Genomic DNA, 21415 nt, shown 5'->3' with positions numbered 1-21415 from the left:
CTCAATGTTAAAATTAACCGACCCTTAAAATTATAGACTGTTCACGTCTTTGTTAGTGGCAAACTTACAACGTCAGCAAGGGATCAAATGCTTTTTTCCTTCACTGTATATATTTATGCATATAATACTGGTAGGATGTAATGAATATAATATATTACAGGCCGTAGGTGATGCACATAATATATATTTATACATATAATACAGGCAGGGGGTATCTAGCACTATAATGTATACCGGTGTTTTCGGTACCTGGGTTTCAGAGAGGTTCAGCTGCCGGGCCAGTTCTGTCCGCTCACGGCCAACCACATACTGACACCTTTGGAACTCCATCTCCAGCCTATATAGCTGCTCCGCTGTGAACGATGTTCGGGTCCGTTTGGGTCGGTCCAGGTCCAGCCCCTTTGGCAGAATGATCTCCCGGATAGAGCCTTTGGCATCTGGAGGGGTAAATCCAGTTGATCAGCAATGGCATCACATACCCAAGATGTACCCCATCTGCCGGCCATAGTGACATGTGGACCCCTCACTACTGGTGGAACAGCAACACCAACTGCAGAGCTGGGGACGCTATCCTGAACCATTAATATCTACACATCTCGGACCCCAATATCTACACATCCCGCACCGCTAATACCTACACATCCCGCACCCCAATATCTACACATCCCGCACCCCAATATCTACACATCCTGCACCCCAATATCTACACATCCCGCACCCCAATATCTACACATCCTGCACCCCAATATCTACACATCCCAGACCCCTTATACCTACACATCCCAGACCCCAATATCTACACATCCTGCACCCCAATATCTACACACCCCGCACCGTTAATACCTACACATCCCGCACCATTAATATCTACACATCTCGGACCCCAATATCTACACATCCTGCACCCCAATATCTACACATCCCGCATCCCTTATACCTACACATCCCGCACCCCTTATACCTACACATCCTACACCCCAATATCTACACATCCCGCACCCCAATATCTACACATCCTGCACCCCAATATCTACACATCCCACACCCCTTATACCTACACATCCCGCACCTCAATATCTACACATCCCACACCCCAATATCTACACATCCTGAACCCCAATATCTACACATCCCGCACCCCTAATACCTACACATCCAGCACCCCTTATACCTACACATCCCGCACCCCTAATACCTACACAGTCCGCACCCCAATATCTACACATCCCGCACCCAATAACTACACATCCCGCACCCCTTATACCTACACATCCCGCACCCCTTATACCTACACATCCCGCACCCCTTATACCTACACATCCCGCACCCCAATATCTACACATCCCGCACCCCAATATCTACACATCCCGCACCCCTTATACCTACACATCCCGCACCCCTTATACCTACACATCCTGCACCCCAATATCTACACATCCCTCACCCCTTATATCTACACATCCCGCACCCCAATATCTACACATCCCGCACCCCTAATACCTACACATCCTGCACCCCAATATCTACACATCCCGCACCCCTTATACCTACACATCCCGCACCCCTAATACCTACACATCCTGCACCCCAATATCTACACATCCCGCACCCCTTATACCTACACATCCCGCACCCCTAATACCTACACATCCCGCACCCCAATATCTACACATCCCGCACCCAATACCTACACATCCCGCACCCCTTATACCTACACATCCCGCACCCCTTATACCTACACATCCCGCACCCCTTATACCTACACATCCTGCACCCCAATATCTACACATCCCGCACCCCAATATCTACACATCCTGCACCCAATACCTACACATCCCGCACCCCTTATACCTACACATCCCGCACCCCTTATACCTACACATCCCGCACCCCTTATACCTACACATCCTGCACCCCAATATCTACACATCCCACACCCCTTATATCTACACATCCCGCACCCCAATATCTACACATCCCGCACCCCTTATACCTACACATCCCGCACCCCAATATCTACACATCCTGCACCCCAATATCTACACATCCCGCACCCCTTATACCTACACATCCTGCACCCCTAATATCTACACATCCCGCACCCCAATATCTACACATCCTGCACCCCAATATCTACACATCCCGCACCCCTTATACCTACACATCCTGCACCCCTAATATCTACACATCCCGCACCCCAATATCTACACATCCTGCACCCCAATATCTACACATCCCGCACCCCTTATACCTACACATCCCACACCCCTTATACCTACACATCCCGCACCCCTAATACCTACACATCCTACACCCCAATATCTACACATCCCGCACCCCTTATACCTACACATCCTACACCCCAATATCTACACATCCCGCACCCCTTATACCTACACATCCTACACCCCAATATCTACACATCCTGCACCCCAATATCTACACATCCCGCACCCCTTATACCTACACATCCTGCACCCCTAATATCTACACATCCCGCACCCCTTATACCTACACATCCCGCACCCCTTATACCTACACATCCCGCACCCCTTATACCTACACATCCTACACCCCAATATCTACACATCCCGCACCCCTTATACCTACACATCCCGCACCCCTTATACCTACACATCCCGCACCTCAATATCTACACATCCTGCACCCCAATATCTACACATCCCGCACCCCTAATACCTACACATCCTGCACCCCAATATCTGCACATCCCGCACCCCTAATACCTACACATCCCGCACCCCTTATACCTACACATCCTACACCCCAATATCTACACATCCCGAACCCCTTATACTTACACATCCTGCACCCCAATATCTACACATCCTGCACCCCAATATCTACACATCCCGCACCCCTAATACCTACACATCCTGCACCCCAATATCTACACATCCCGCACCCCAATAACTACACATCCTGCACCCCAATATCTACACATCCCGCACCCCTTATACCTACACATCCCGCACCCCTTATACCTACACATCCTACACCCCAATATCTACACATCCCGCACCCCAATATCTACACATCCTGCACCCCAATATCTACACATCCCGCACCCCTAATACCTACACATCCAGCACCCCTTATACCTACACATCCCGCACCCCTAATACCTACACAGTCCGCACCCCAATATCTACACATCCCGCACCCAATAACTACACATCCCGCACCCCTTATACCTACACATCCCGCACCCCTTATACCTACACATCCCGCACCCCAATATCTACACATCCCGCACCCCAATATCTACACATCCCGCACCCCAATATCTACACATCCCGCACCCCAATATCTACACATCCCGCACCCCTTATACCTACACATCCCGCACCCCTTATACCTACACATCCCGCACCCCTTATACCTACACATCCCGCACCCCAATATCTACACATCCCGCACCCCAATATCTACACATCCCGCACCCCAATATCTACACACCCCGCACCCCTTATACCTACACATCCCGCACCCCTAATACCTACACATCCTGCACCCCAATATCTACACATCCCGCACCCCTAATACCTACACATCCAGCACCCCAATATCTACACATCCCGCACCCCTTATACCTACACATCCCGCACCCCTAATACCTACACATCCCGCACCCCAATATCTACACATCCCGCACCCCTTATACCTACACATCCCGCACCCCTAATACCTACACATCCCGCACCCCAATATCTACACATCCCGCACCCAATACCTACACATCCCGCACCCCTTATACCTACACATCCCGCACCCCTTATACCTACACATCCCGCACCCCAATATCTACACATCCCGCACCCAATACCTACACATCCCGCACCCCTTATACCTACACATCCCGCACCCCTTATACCTACACATCCTGCACCCCAATATCTACACATCCCGCAACCCAATATCTACACATCCCGCACCCCAATATCTACACATCCCGCACCCCAATATCTACACATCCCGCACCCCTAATACCTACACATCCTGCACCCCAATATCTACACATCCCGCACCCCTTATACCTACACATCCCGCACCCCAATATCTACACATCCTGCACCCCAATATCTACACATCCCGCACCCCAATATCTACACATCCCGCACCCCTTATACCTACACATCCTGCACCCCTAATATCTACACATCCCGCACCCCAATATCTACACATCCTGCACCCCAATATCTACACATCCCGCACCCCTTATACCTACACATCCTGCACCCCTAATATCTACACATCCTGCACCCCAATATCTACACATCCCGCACCCCTTATACCTACACATCCTGCACCCCTAATATCTACACATCCCGCACCCCTTATACCTACACATCCCGCACCCCTTATACCTACACATCCCGCACCCCTAATACCTACACATCCTACACCCCAATATCTACACATCCCGCACCCCTTATACCTACACATCCTACACCCCAATATCTACACATCCCGCACCCCAATATCTACACATCCTGCACCCCAATATCTACACATCCCAGACCCCTTATACCTACACATCCCAGACCCCAATATCTACACATCCTGCACCCCAATATCTACACATCCCGCACCGTTAATACCTACACATCCCGCACCATTAATATCTACACATCTCGGACCCCAATATCTACACATCCTGCACCCCAATATCTACACATCCCGCATCCCTTATACCTACACATCCCGCACCCCTTATACCTACACATCCTACACCCCAATATCTACACATCCCGCACCCCAATATCTACACATCCTGCACCCCAATATCTACACATCCCACACCCCTAATACCTACACATCCAGCACCCCTTATACCTACACATCCCGCACCTCAATATCTACACATCCCGCACCCCAATATCTACACATCCTGCACCCCAATATCTACACATCCCGCACCCCTAATACCTACACATCCAGCACCCCTTATACCTACACATCCCGCACCCCTAATACCTACACAGTCCGCACCCCAATATCTACACATCCCGCACCCAATAACTACACATCCCGCACCCCTTATACCTACACATCCCGCACCCCTTATACCTACACATCCCGCACCCCTAATACCTACACATCCCGCACCTCAATATCTACACATCCCGCACCCCAATATCTACACATCCTGCACCTCAATATCTACACATCCCGCACCCCTAATACCTACACATCCAGCACCCCTTATACCTACACATCCCGCACCCCTAATACCTACACAGTCCGCACCCCAATATCTACACATCCCGCACCCAATAACTACACATCCCGCACCCCAATATCTACACACCCCGCACCCCTTATACCTACACATCCCGCACCCCTTATACCTACACATCCCGCACCTCAATATCTACACATCCCGCACCCCAATATCTACACATCCTGCACCTCAATATCTACACATCCCGCACCCCTAATACCTACACATCCTGCACCCCTTATACCTACACATCCCGCACCCCTAATACCTACACAGTCCGCACCCCAATATCTACACATCCCGCACCCAATAACTACACATCCCGCACCCCTTATACCTACACATCCCGCACCCCTTATACCTACACATCCCGCACCCCTAATACCTACACATCCCGCACCTCAATATCTACACATCCCGCACCCCAATATCTACACATCCTGCACCTCAATATCTACACATCCCGCACCCCTAATACCTACACATCCAGCACCCCTTATACCTACACATCCCGCACCCCTAATACCTACACAGTCCGCACCCCAATATCTACACATCCCGCACCCAATAACTACACATCCCGCACCCCAATATCTACACACCCCGCACCCCTTATACCTACACATCCCGCACCCCTTATACCTACACATCCCGCACCTCAATATCTACACATCCCGCACCCCAATATCTACACATCCTGCACCTCAATATCTACACATCCCGCACCCCTTATACCTACACATCCTGCACCCCTAATATCTACACATCCCGCACCCCAATATCTACACATCCTGCACCCCAATATCTACACATCCCGCACCCCTTATACCTACACATCCTGCACCCCTAATATCTACACATCCCGCACCCCTTATACCTACACATCCTGCACCCCAATATCTACACATCCCGCACCCCTTATACCTACACATCCTGCACCCCTAATATCTACACATCCCGCACCCCTTATACCTACACATCCCGCACCCCTTATACCTACACATCCCGCACCTCAATATCTACACATCCCACACCCCTAATACCTACACATCCAGCACCCCTTATACCTACACATCCCGCACCTCAATATCTACACATCCCGCACCCCAATATCTACACATCCCGCACCCCAATATCTACACATCCCGCACCCCTTATACCTACACATCCCGCACCCCTTATACCTACACATCCTGCACCCCAATATCTACACATCCCACACCCCAATATCTACACATCCCGCACCCCTAATACCTACACATCCTGCACCCCAATATCTACACATCCCGCACCCCTTATACCTACACATCCCGCACCCCTTATACCTACACATCCTGCACCCCAATATCTACACATCCCGCACCCCAATATCTACACATCCCGCACCCCTTATACCTACACATCCCGCACCCCTAATACCTACACATCCTGCACCCCAATATCTACACATCCCGCACCCCTAATACCTACACATCCAGCACCCCAATATCTACACATCCCGCACCCCTTATACCTACACATCCCGCACCCCTAATACCTACACATCCCGCACCCCAATATCTACACATCCCGCACCCCTTATACCTACACATCCCGCACCCCTAATACCTACACATCCCGCACCCCAATATCTACACATCCCGCACCCAATACCTACACATCCCGCACCCCTTATACCTACACATCCCGCACCCCTTATACCTACACATCCCGCACCCCTTATACCTACACATCCTGCACCCCAATATCTACACATCCCGCACCCCAATATCTACACATCCTGCACCCAATACCTACACATCCCGCACCCCTTATACCTACACATCCCGCACCCCTTATACCTACACATCCCGCACCCCTTATACCTACACATCCTGCACCCCAATATCTACACATCCCACACCCCTTATATCTACACATCCCGCACCCCAATATCTACACATCCCGCACCCCTAATACCTACACATCCTGCACCCCAATATCTACACATCCCGAACCCCTTATACTTACACATCCTGCACCCCAATATCTACACATCCTGCACCCCAATATCTACACATCCCGCACCCCTAATACCTACACATCCTGCACCCCAATATCTACACATCCCGCACCCCAATATCTACACATCCTGCATCCCAATATCTACACATCCCGCACCCCTTATACCTACACATCCCGCACCCCTTATACCTACACATCCTACACCCCAATATCTACACATCCCGCACCCCAATATCTACACATCCTGCACCCCAATATCTACACATCCCGCACCCCTAATACCTACACATCCAGCACCCCTTATACCTACACATTCCGCACCCCAATATCTACACATCCCGCACCCCAATATCTACACATCCTGCACCCCAATATCTACACATCCTGCACCCCAATATCTACACATCCCGCACCCCTTATACCTACACATCCCGCACCCCTTATACCTACACATCCCGCACCCCAATATCTACACATCCCGCACCCCAATATCTACACATCCTGCACCCCAATATCTACACATCCCACACCCCTTATACCTACACATCCCGCACCCCTAATACCTACACATCCTGCACCCCAATATCTACACATCCCGCACCCCTAATACCTACACATCCAGCACCCCAATATCTACACATCCCGCACCCCTTATACCTACACATCCCGCACCCCTAATACCTACACATCCCGCACCCCAATATCTACACATCCCGCACCCCTTATACCTACACATCCCGCACCCCTAATACCTACACATCCCGCACCCCAATATCTACACATCCCGCACCCAATACCTACACATCCCGCACCCCTTATACCTACACATCCCGCACCCCTTATACCTACACATCCCGCACCCCTTATACCTATACATCCTGCACCCCAATATCTACACATCCCGCACCCCAATATCTACACATCCCGCACCCCAATATCTACACATCCCACACCCCTTATATCTACACATCCCGCACCCCAATATCTACACATCCCGCACCCCTAATACCTACACATCCTGCACCCCAATATCTACACATCCCGCACCCCTTATACCTACACATCCCGCACCCCAATATCTACACATCCTGCACCCCAATATCTACACATCCCGCACCCCTTATACCTACACATCCTGCACCCCTAATATCTACACATCCCGCACCCCAATATCTACACATCCTGCACCCCAATATCTACACATCCCGCACCCCTTATACCTACACATCCTGCACCCCTAATATCTACACATCCCGCACCCCAATATCTACACATCCTGCACCCCAATATCTACACATCCCGCACCCCTTATACCTACACATCCCGCACCCCTTATACCTACACATCCCGCACCCCTAATACCTACACATCCTACACCCCAATATCTACACATCCCGCACCCCTTATACCTACACATCCTACACCCCTTATACCTACACATCCCGCACCCCAATATCTACACATCCCACACCCCTTATATCTACACATCCTGCACCCCTAATACCTACACATCCCGCACCCCTTATAACTACACATCCTACACCCCAATATCTACACATCCCGAACCCCTTATACTTACACATCCTGCACCCCAATATCTACACATCCTGCACCCCAATATCTACACATCCCGCACCCCTAATACCTACACATCCTGCACCCCAATATCTACACATCCCGCACCCCAATATCTACACATCCTGCACCCCAATATCTACACATCTCGCACCCCTTATACCTACACATCCCGCACCCCTTATACCTACACATCCTACACCCCAATATCTACACATCCCGCACCCCAATATCTACACATCCTGAACCCCTTATACTTACACATCCTGCACCCCAATATCTACACATCCCGCACCCCTAATACCTACACATCCTGCACCCCAATATCTACACATCCCGCACCCCTAATACCTGCACATCCTGCACCCCAATATCTACACATCCCGCACCCCTTATACCTACACATCCCGCACCCCTAATACCTACACATCCCGCACCCCAATATCTACACATCCCGCACCCTAATATCTACACATCCTGCACCCCAATATCTACACATCCCGCACCCCTTATACCTACACATCCCGCACCCCTAATACCTACACATCCCGCACCCCAATATCTACACATCCCGCACCCCAATATCTACACATCCCGCACCCTAATATCTACACATCCCGCACCCCAATATCTACACATCCCGCACCCTTAATACCTACACATCCCGCACCTCTTATACCTACACATCCCGCACCCCAATATCTACACATCCCGCACCCCTAATACCTGCACATCCCGCACCCCTAATATCTACACATCCCGCACCCCAATAACTACACATCCCGCACCCCAATATCTACACATCCCGCACCCCTAATATCTACACATCCCGCACCCCAATATCTACACATCCCGCACCCTTAATACCTACACATCCCGCACCCCAATATCTACACATCCCGCACCCTTAATACCTACACATCCCGCACCTCTTATACCTACACATCCCGCACCCCTAATACCTGCACATCCCGCACCCCTAATATCTACACATCCCGCACCCCTAATACCTGCACATCCCGCACCCCTAATATCTACACATCCCGCACCCCAATATCTACACATCCCGCACCCCTTATACCTACACATCCCGCACCCTAATATCTACACATCCCGCACCCCAATATCTACACATCCCGCACCCCTAATACCTACACATCCCGCACCCCAATATCTACACATCCCGCACCCTTAATACCTACACATCCCGCACCTCTTATACCTACACATCCCGCACCCCTAATACCTACACATCCCGCACCCCTAATACCTACACATCCCGCACCCCTAATATCTACACATCCCGCACCCCAATAACTACACATCCCGCACCCCAATATCTACACATCCCGCACCCCTTATACCTACACATCCCACACCCCAATATCTACACATCCCGCACCCCAATAACTACACATCCCGCACCCCAATATCTACACATCCCGCACCCCTAATACCTACACATCCCGCACCCCTAATATCTACACATCCCGCACCCCAATAACTACACATCCCGCACCCCAATATCTACACATCCCGCACCCCTTATACCTACACATCCCACACCCCAATATCTACACATCCTGCACCCCTTATACCTACACATCCCGCACCCCAATATCTACACATCCTGCACCCCAATATCTACACATCCCGCACCCCAATAACTACACATCCCGCACCCCTAATATCTACACATCCCGCACCCCTTATACCTACACATCCCGCACCCCAATATCTACACATCCCGCACCCCAATATCTACACATCCCGCACCCCAATATCTACACATCCCGCACCCCAATATCTACACATCCCGCACCCCAATATCTATACACTAAGGCCCAGTGCTGGTGAGAAAGAACTGAACCCCCAGATAATCATCATCATATACAATGTAACAGAATACATATCAAATATAACATGGTATAAATGTAAGATATAATATATAGGACGTGTAGCAAATGTAAGACATAATATACCGTAATATATGTAAATATAATATACAAAGAGAATAACAAATATACCCTGGAGGTGTAATAAATGTAAAACATAATATATGTGACATGAAATAACTGTGAGATATAATATACAGGACCTGTAAACAATATACGATATAATAGACAGGACGTGTAAAAAATATAAGATATAATATATAGGATGTGTAATATACTTAAGATATAATATACAAAGACTGTAATAAATGTAAAATATAATATAAAAAAACTGTAGTAAATGTAATATGTAATATACAGGACCTGTAATAAATATAAGATATAATATACAGAACTGTAATAAATGTAAGATATAATATACAGAGCTGTAATAAATATAAGATATAATATACAGAACTGTAATAAATGTAAGATATAATATACAGAGCTGTAATAAATGTAAGATATAATATACAGAACTGTAATAAATGTAAGATATAATATACAGAACTGTAATAAATGTAAGATATAATATACAGAGCTGTAATAAATGTAAGATATAATATACAGAACTGTAATAAATATAAGATATAATATACAGAGCTGTAATAAATGTAAGATATAATATACAGAGCTGTAATAAATGTAAGATATAATATACAGAACTGTAATAAATATAAGATATAATATACAGAACTATAACAAATATAAGATATAATATACAGAGCTGTAATAAATGTAAGATATAATATACAGAGCTGTAATAAATGTAAGATATAATATACAGAACTGTAATAAATATAAGATATAATATACAGAGCTGTAATAAATATAAGATATAATATACAGAACTGTAATAAATGTAAGATATAATATACAGAGCTGTAATAAATATAAGATATAATATACAGAGCTGTAATAAATGTAAGATATAATATACAGAGCTGTAATAAATATAAGATATAATATACAGAGCTGTAATAAATGTAAGATATAATATACAGAGCTGTAATAAATGTAAGATATAATATACAGAGCTGTAATAAATGTAAGATATAATATACAGAACTGTAATAAATATAAGATATAATATACAGAGCTGTAATAAATGTAAGATATAATATACAGAACTGTAACAAATGTAAGATATAATATACAGAACTGTAATAAATATAAGATATAATATACAGAACTGTAATAAATGTAAGATATAATATACTTAGCTGTAATAAATATAAGATATAATATACAGAACTGTAATAAATGTAAGATATAATATACAGAGCTGTAATAAATATAAGATATAATATACAGAGCTGTAATAAATGTAAGATATAATATACAGAGCTGTAATAAATATAAGATATAATATACAGAACTGTAATAAATGTAAGATATAATATACAGAACTGTAACAAATATAAGATATAATATACAGAACTGTAATAAATGTAAGATATAATATACAGAACTGTAACAAATATAAGATATAATATACAGAACTGTAATAAATGTAAGATATAATATACAGAACTGTAATAAATGTAAGATATAATATACAGAGCTGTAATAAATGTAAGATATAATATACAGAACTGTAATAAATATAAGATATAATATACTTAGCTGTAATAAATGTAAGATATAATATACAGAACTGTAATAAATGTAAGATATAATATACAGAACTGTAACAAATATAAGATATAATATACAGAACTGTAATAAATGTAAGATATAATATACAGAACTGTAATAAATGTAAGATATAATATACAGAGCTGTAATAAATGTAAGATATAATATACAGAACTGTAACAAATGTAAGATATAATATACAGAACTGTAACAAATATAAGATATAATATACAGAACTGTAATAAATGTAAGATATAATATACTTAGCTGTAATAAATATAAGATATAATATACAGAACTGTAATAAATGTAAGATATAATATACAGAGCTGTAATAAATGTAAGATATAATATACAGAGCTGTAATAAATATAAGATATAATATACAGAACTGTAATAAATGTAAGATATAATATACAGAACTGTAACAAATATAAGATATAATATACAGAACTGTAATAAATGTAAGATATAATATACAGAACTGTAATAAATGTAAGATATAATATACAGAGCTGTAATAAATATAAGATATAATATACAGAACTGTAATAAATATAAGATATAATATACAGAACTGTAATAAATGTAAGATATAATATACAGAACTGTAATAAATGTAAGATATAATATACTTAGCTGTAATAAATGTAAGATATAATATACAGAACTGTAATAAATGTAAGATATAATATACAGAGCTGTAACAAATATAAGATATAATATACAGAACTGTAATAAATGTAAGATATAATATACAGAACTGTAACAAATATAAGATATAATATACAGAACTGTAACAAATATAAGATATAATATACAGAACTGTAATAAATATAAGATATAATATACAGAACTGTAATAAATATAAGATATAATATACAGAACTGTAATAAATGTAAGATATAATATACAGAACTGTAATAAATATAAGATATAATATACAGAGCTGTAATAAATGTAAGATATAATATACAGAGCTGTAATAAATATAAGATATAATATACAGAGCTGTAATAAATGTAAGATATAATATACAGAACTGTAATAAATATAAGATATAATATACTTAGCTGTAATAAATGTAAGATATAATATACAGAACTGTAATAAATGTAAGATATAATATACAGAACTGTAATAAATATAAGATATAATATACAGAACTGTAATAAATATAAGATATAATATACTTAGCTGTAATAAATGTAAGATATAATATACAGAACTATAATAAATGTAAGATATAATATACAGAACTGTAATAAATATAAGATATAATATACTTAGCTGTAATAAATGTAAGATATAATATACAGAACTGTAATAAATGTAAGATATAATATACAGAACTGTAATAAATATAAGATATAATATACAGAACTGTAATAAATATAAGATATAATATACTTAGCTGTAATAAATGTAAGATATAATATACAGAACTGTAATAAATGTAAGATATAATATACAGAACTGTAATAAATATAAGATATAATATACTTAGCTGTAATAAATGTAAGATATAATATACAGAGCTGTAATAAATGTAAGATATAATATACAGAACTGTAATAAATATAAGATATAATATACAGAGCTGTAACAAATATAAGATATAATATACAGAACTGTAATAAATGTAAGATATAATATACAGAACTGTAATAAATATAAGATATAATATACAGAACTGTAATAAATGTAAGATATAATATACAGAACTGTAATAAATATAAGATATAATATACAGAGCTGTAACAAATATAAGATATAATATACAGACATGTAATAAATGTAAGATATAATATACAGAACTGTAACAAATATAAGATAATATACAGAACTGTAATAAATATAAGATATAATATACAGAACTGTAATAAATGTAAGATATAATATACAGAACTGTAATAAATGTAAGATATAAAATATAGAAGTGTAATAAATGTAAGATATAATATACAGAACTGTAACAAATATAAGATAATATACAGAACTGTAATAAATATAAGATATAATATACAGAGCTGTAACAAATATAAGATATAATATACAGACATGTAATAAATGTAAGATATAATATACAGAACTGTAACAAATATAAGATAATATACAGAACTGTAATAAATATAAGATATAATATACAGAACTGTAATAAATGTAAGATATAATATACAGAACTGTAATAAATGTAAGATATAAAATATAGAAGTGTAATAAATGTAAGATATAATATACAGAACTGTAACAAATATAAGATAATATACAGAACTGTAATAAATATAAGATATAATATACAGAGCTGTAACAAATATAAGATATAATATACAGAACTGTAATAAATATAAGATATAATATACAGAACTGTAATAAATATAAGATATAATATACAGAGCTGTAACAAATATAAGATATAATATACAGACATGTAATAAATGTAAGATATAATATACAGAACTGTAACAAATATAAGATAATATACAGAACTGTAATAAATATAAGATATAATATACAGAACTGTAATAAATGTAAGATATAATATACAGAACTGTAATAAATGTAAGATATAAAATATAGAAGTGTAATAAATGTAAGATATAATATACAGAACTGTAACAAATATAAGATAATATACAGAACTGTAATAAATGTAAGATATAATATACAGAACTGTAGTAAATATAAGATATAAAATATAGAAGTGTAATAAATATAAGATATAATATACAGAACTGTAATAAATGTAAGATATAATATACAGAACTGTAATAAATGTAAGATATAAAATATAGAAGTGTAATAAATGTAAGATATAATATACAGAACTGTAACAAATATAAGATAATATACAGAACTGTAATAAATATAAGATATAAAATATAGAAGTGTAATAAATATAAGATATAATATACAGAACTGTAATAAATGCAAGAGATAATATACAGAACTGTAATAAATATAAGATATAATATACAGAACTGTAATAAATATAAGATATAATATACAGAACTGTAATAAATGCAAGAGATAATATACAGGTATTTATTACAACGGATATCTTACATTTTTTACATGTTTTGTATATTTTTGTACATTACACGTATAAGATATAATATACAGAACCTGTAATAAATGTAATTCTGAACGCTTCGGTGTTTCCCCCTCATTGTAACTAATGAACATTTATAGGATTATTATTCTCAGTATGTATATGATAATCATTATAGTAATGTGTTTCATTAATTAGAAGATTATTATAGACTCAGTATTACATTATTATTATGTGTTCTGATATTATACAATTCTGAGGGTTATTAATGTATAATAATACAGTTACAGTCAGCACATGGTGTGATGGTATCCTCTTATACTAATAATAATCTGTATACAATGTAATATTCCCCAATATATACTAATATAGACTTCCAGGACTGTCTGATATATGGCAATATAATAATAATCAGCAGTGTGATCACACCCTGATATATAATAGTGATGACTATATTATATATATTATATAATCTGTGTATAATAAGAAGACATTATCTCACCGTGTACGAAGTATTATTATTAATAAAGTCAATACCTCTAATATTGCAGTAATCTAGTGTTAATCGAGTCATCAGTATTTAATGTGATCCTCTCTAATACACCGGTAATACAATGCCTGCAGTCTGTGCACAATGCGACATCCACTTTTTCATCGCTTTATCATTAATTGCACAAACTTCCACCCGGTGTGATTCTCAGAAAGAGAAGTGACCAAGAATACAGATACTCGGGTGTGATACTCGGGCGTAATACTCAGCTGTGATACTAGGGTGTGATACTAGGGTGTGATACTAGGTTGTGATACTAGGATGTAATACTAATGTGTGATACTAATGTGTGATACTCGGGTGTGATACTAGGGTGTGATACTAGGGTGTGATACTAGGGTGTGATACTAGGATGTGATACTAGGGTGTGATACTCGGGTGTGATACTAATGTGTGATACTCGGGTGTGATACTAGGATGTGATACTAATGTGTGATACTCGGGTGTGATACTAGGGTGTGATACTAGGGTGTGATACTAGGGTGTGATACTAATGTGTGATACTAGGGTGTGATACTAGGGTGTGATACTAGGATGTGATACTCATGTATGATACTCGGGTGTGATGCTAGGGTGTGATGCTAGGGTGTGATACTAGGATGTGATACTAGGGTGTGATACTAGGGTGTGATACTCATGTATGATACTAAGGTGTGATACTCGGGTGTGATACTAGGGTGTGATACTAGGGTGTGATACTCAACTGTGATACTCGGGTGTGATACTCAGGTGTGATACTCAGCTGTGATACTCGGGTGTGATACTAGGATGTGATACTAATGTGTGATACTCGTGTGTGATGCTAGGGTGTGATACTAGGATGTGATAATCTGATGTGATACTAGGATGTGATACTCGGGTGTGATATTAATGTGTGATACTCGGGTGTGATACTAGGGTGTGATACTAGGTTGTGATACTAGGATGTAATACTAGGGTGTGATACTAGGATGTGATACTAATGTGTGATACTCGGGTGTGATACTAGGATGTGATACTCGGGTGTGATACTAGGGTGTGATACTAGGGTGTGATACTCATGTATTATACTAAGGTGTGATACTCGGGTGTGATACTAGGCTGTGATACTCGAGTGTGATACTCGGGTGTGATACTAGGATGTGATACTAATGTGTGATACTCGTGTGTGATGCTAGGGTGTGATACTAGGATGTGATAATCTGATGTGATACTAGGGTGTGATACTCATGTGTGATACTAAGGTGTGATACTCGGGTGTGATATTAATGTGTGATACTCGGGTGTGATACTAGGGTGTGATACTAGGTTGTGATACTAGGGTGTGATACTAGGGTGTGATACTAGGGTGTGATACTAGGATGTGATACTCGGGTGTGATACTAGGATGTGATACTAGGGTGTGATACTAGGGTGTGATACTAGGGTGTGATACTCATGTATGATACTAAGGTGTGATACTCGGGTGTGATACTAGGATGTGATACTCAGCTGTGATACTCGGGTGTGATACTAGGATGTGATACTAATGTGTGATACTCGTGTGTGATACTAGGATGTGATAATCTGATGTGATACTAGGGTGTGATACTCATGTGTGATACTAAGGTGTGATACTCGGGTGTGATATTAATGTGTGATACTCGGGTGTAATACTAGGGTGTGATACTAGGTTGTGATACTAGGATTTAATACTAGGGTGTGATACTAGGGTGTGATACTAGGGTGTGATACTAATGTGTGATACTCGGGTGTGATACTAGGATGTGATACTAGGGTGTGATACTAGGGTGTGATACTCATGTATGATACTAAGGTGTGATACTCGGGTGTGATACTAGGGTGTGATACTCAGCTGTGATACTCGGGTGTGATACTCGGGTGTGATACTCAGCTGTGATACTCGAGTGTGATACTCAGGGTGATACTCGGGTGTGATACTAGGATGTGATACTAATGTGTGATACTCGTGTGTGATGCTAGGGTGTGATACTAGGATGTGATAATCTGATGTGATACTGGGGTGTGATACTCATGTGTGATACTAAGGTGTGATACTCGGGTGTGATATTAATGTGTGATACTCGGGTGTGATACTAGGGTGTGATACTAGGTTGTGATACTAGGATGTAATACTAGGGTGTGATACTAGGGTGTGATACTAGGGTGTGATACTAGGATGTGATACTAATGTGTGATACTCGGGTGTGATACTAGGATGTGATACTAGGGTGTGATACTAGGGTGTGATACTCATGTGTGATACTAAGGTGTGATACTAAGGTGTGATACTCGGGTGTGATACTAGGGTGTGATACTCAGCTGCGATACTCGGGTGTGATACTCGGGTGTAATACTCAGCTGTGATACTTGGGTGTGATACTCGGGGTGATACTCGGTTTTGATACTAGGATGTGATACTAATGTGTGATACTCGGATGTGATGCTAGGGTGTGATACTAGGATGTGATAATCTGGTGTGATACTAGGGTATGATACTCAAGTGTGATACTAAGGTGTGATACTCGGGTGTGATACTAGGGTGTGATACTAGGTTGTGATACTAGGATGTAATACTAGGGTGTGATACTAGGGTGTGATACTAGGGTGTGATACTCTGGTGTGATACTAGGGTGTGATACTCATGTGTGATACTAATGTGTGATACTCGGGTGTGATACTAGGATGTGATACTAGGGTGTGATACTAGGGTGTGATATTCATGTGTGATACTAATGTGTGATACTCGGGTATGATACTAATGTGTGACACTCAGCTGTGATACTTGGGTGTGATGAGATTATCGACTTATTTCTTTGTTAAAATTGCTATTTCATTCATTATTTGGCACTAATTATCAGCTGGAGAGAACCTCAGACAGAACTAGAATGTATTACGTGATGGGTGTAACATGGTGCTCAGGAAAGACTTAGACAAAAGTTAAGATACGGAGGTGAGAATCCAGGTGTAACGATATGGAGGTGAGTGTCCAGGGGTGAAGATATGGAGGCGAGTGTCCAGGGGTGAGGATACGGAGGTGAGTGCCTAGGGGTGAAGATACGGAGGTGAGTGCCTTGGGGTGAAGATATGGAGGTGAGAGTCCAGGTGTGACGATATGGAGGTGAGTGCGCAGGGGTGAAGCTATGGAGGTGAGTGCCCTGGGGTGAAGATATGGAGGTGAGTGTCCAGGGGTAAAGATATGGAGGTGAGTGTCCAGGGGTGAAGATATGGAAGTGAATGCCCTAGGGTAAAGATATGGAGATGAGAATCCAGGTGTGAAGCTATGGAGGTGAGTGCCCAGGGCTGAAGCTATGGAGGTGAGTGCCCAGGGGTGAAACTATGGAGGTGAGTGCCCAGGGGTGAAACTATGGAGATGAGTGCCCAGGAGTGAAGATATGTAGGTGAGTGTCCAGGGGTCAAGCTATGGAGATGAGTGCCCAGGGGTGAAGCTATGCAGGTGAGTGCCCATGGGTGAAGCTATGGAGGTGAGTGCCCAGGGGTGAAGCTATGGAGGTGAGTTTCCAGGAGAAGCTGGAGAGAACCTCAGACAGAACTAGAATGTATTACGTGATGGGTGTAACATGGTGCTCAGGAAAGACTTAGACAAAAGTTAAGATACGGAGGTGAGAATCCAGGTGTAACGATATGGAGGTGAGTGTCCAGGGGTGAAGATATGGAGGTGAGTGCCCAGGAGTGAAGATAAGGAGGTGAGTGCCCAGGTGTAACGATATGGAGGTGAGTGTCCAGGGGTGAAGATATGGAGGCGAGTTTCCAGGTGTAACGATATGGTGGTGAGTGTCCAGGGGTGAAGATATGGAGGTGAGTGCCCAGGGGTGAAGATATAGATGTGAGAGTCCAGGTGTAATGATATGGAGGTGAGTGTCCAGGGGTAAAGATATGGAGGTGAGTGCCCAGGTGTGACGATATGGAGGTGAGTGTCCAGGGGTGAAGATATGGAGATGAGTGCCCAGGGGTGAAGATATGGAGGTGAATGCCCAGGTGTAACGATATGGAGGTGAGTGTCCAGAGGTGAAGATATGGAGGTGAGTGCCCAGGTGTAAAGATATAGAGGTGAGTGTCCAGGGGTGAAGATATGGAGGTGAGTGTCCAGGGGTGAAGATATGGAGGTGAGTGCCCAGGGGTGAAGATATGGACGTGAGAGTCCAGGTGTAATGATATGGAGGTGAGTGTCCAGGGGTAAAGATATGGAGGTGAGTGCCCAGGGGTGAAGATATGGAGGTGAATGCCCAGGTGTAACGATATGGAGGTGAGTGTCCAGGGGTGAAGAAATGGAGGTGAGTGCCCAGGGGTGAAGATATGGAGGTGAGTGCCCAGGTGTAACGGTATGGAGGTGAGAGTCCAGGTGTAATGATATGGAGGTGAGTGTCCAGGGGTAAAGATATGGAAGTGAGTGCCCAGGGGTGAAGATATGGAGGTGAGTGCCCAGGTGTAACGACATGGAGGTGAGTGTCCAGGGGTGAAGATATGGAGGTGAGTGCCCAGGGATGAAGATATGGAGGTGAGTGCCCAGGAGTGAAAATAAGGAGATGAGTGTCCTAGGGTGAAGATATGGAGGTGAGTGCCCAGGGGTGAAGATATGGATGTGAGAGTACAGGTGTAACAATATGGAGGTGAGTGTCCAGGGGTGAAGATATGGAGGTGAATGTCCAGAGGTGAGGATACGGAGGTGAGTGCCCAGGAGTGAAGATATGGAAGTGAGGGCCCAGGGGTGAAGATAAGGAGGTGAGTGTCCAGGGGTGAAGATATGGAGGTGAGTGCCCTGGGGTGAAGATATGGAGGTGAATGTCTAGGGGTGAAGATATGGAGGTGAGTGTCCAGGTGTGAGGATACGGAGGTGAGTGCCCAGAAGTGAAGATATGGAGGTGAGTGTCCAGGGGAGAAGATATGGAGGTGAGTGCCCTGGGGTGAAGATATGAAGGAGAATGTCTAGGGGTGAAGATATGGAGGTGAGTGTCCAGGCATGAGGATACGGAGGTGAGTGTCCAGGGGAGAAGATATGGAGGTAAGTGTTCAGGGGTAAAGATATGGAGGTGAGTGCCCAGGGGTGAAGCTATGGAGGTGAGTGCCCTGGGGTGAAGATATGGAGGTGAATGTCCAGGGGTGAAGATATGGAGGCGAGTGTCCAGGGGTGAGGATACGGAGGTGAGTGCCTAGGGGTGAAGATACGGAGGTGAGTGCCTTGGGGTGAAGATATGGAGGTGAGAGTCCAGGTGTGACGATATGGAGGTGAGTGCGCAGGGGTGAAGCTATGGAGGTGAGTGCCCTGGGGTGAAGATATGGAGGTGAGTGTCCAGGGGTAAAGATATGGAGGTGAGTGTCCAGGGGTGAAGATATGGAAGTGAATGCCCTAGGGTAAAGATATGGAGATGAGAATCCAGGTGTGAAGCTATGGAGGTGAGTGCCCAGGGCTGAAGCTA

General features: G+C 42.3%; 1 protein-coding gene across 1 annotated transcript in view; it reads right to left on the bottom strand.

The window, feature by feature from the left end:
* VAX1 (ventral anterior homeobox 1) overlaps window positions 1-21415 on the bottom strand; it is a 101440-nt gene that overhangs the window by 70400 nt on the left and 9625 nt on the right. Inside the window, exon 2 of the mRNA XM_077257894.1 lies at window positions 250-437. Coding sequence (XP_077114009.1) covers window positions 250-437 — 188 coding nt within the window. The remainder of the gene's footprint in view (window positions 1-249; window positions 438-21415) is intronic.

Source organism: Ranitomeya variabilis, chromosome 4, assembly GCF_051348905.1.
Source record: "Ranitomeya variabilis isolate aRanVar5 chromosome 4, aRanVar5.hap1, whole genome shotgun sequence".
NCBI lineage: Eukaryota > Metazoa > Chordata > Amphibia > Anura > Dendrobatidae > Ranitomeya > Ranitomeya variabilis.
Note: the sequence above shows the minus strand (reverse complement) of the source record. Positions and strands in the feature narration are given on the sequence as shown.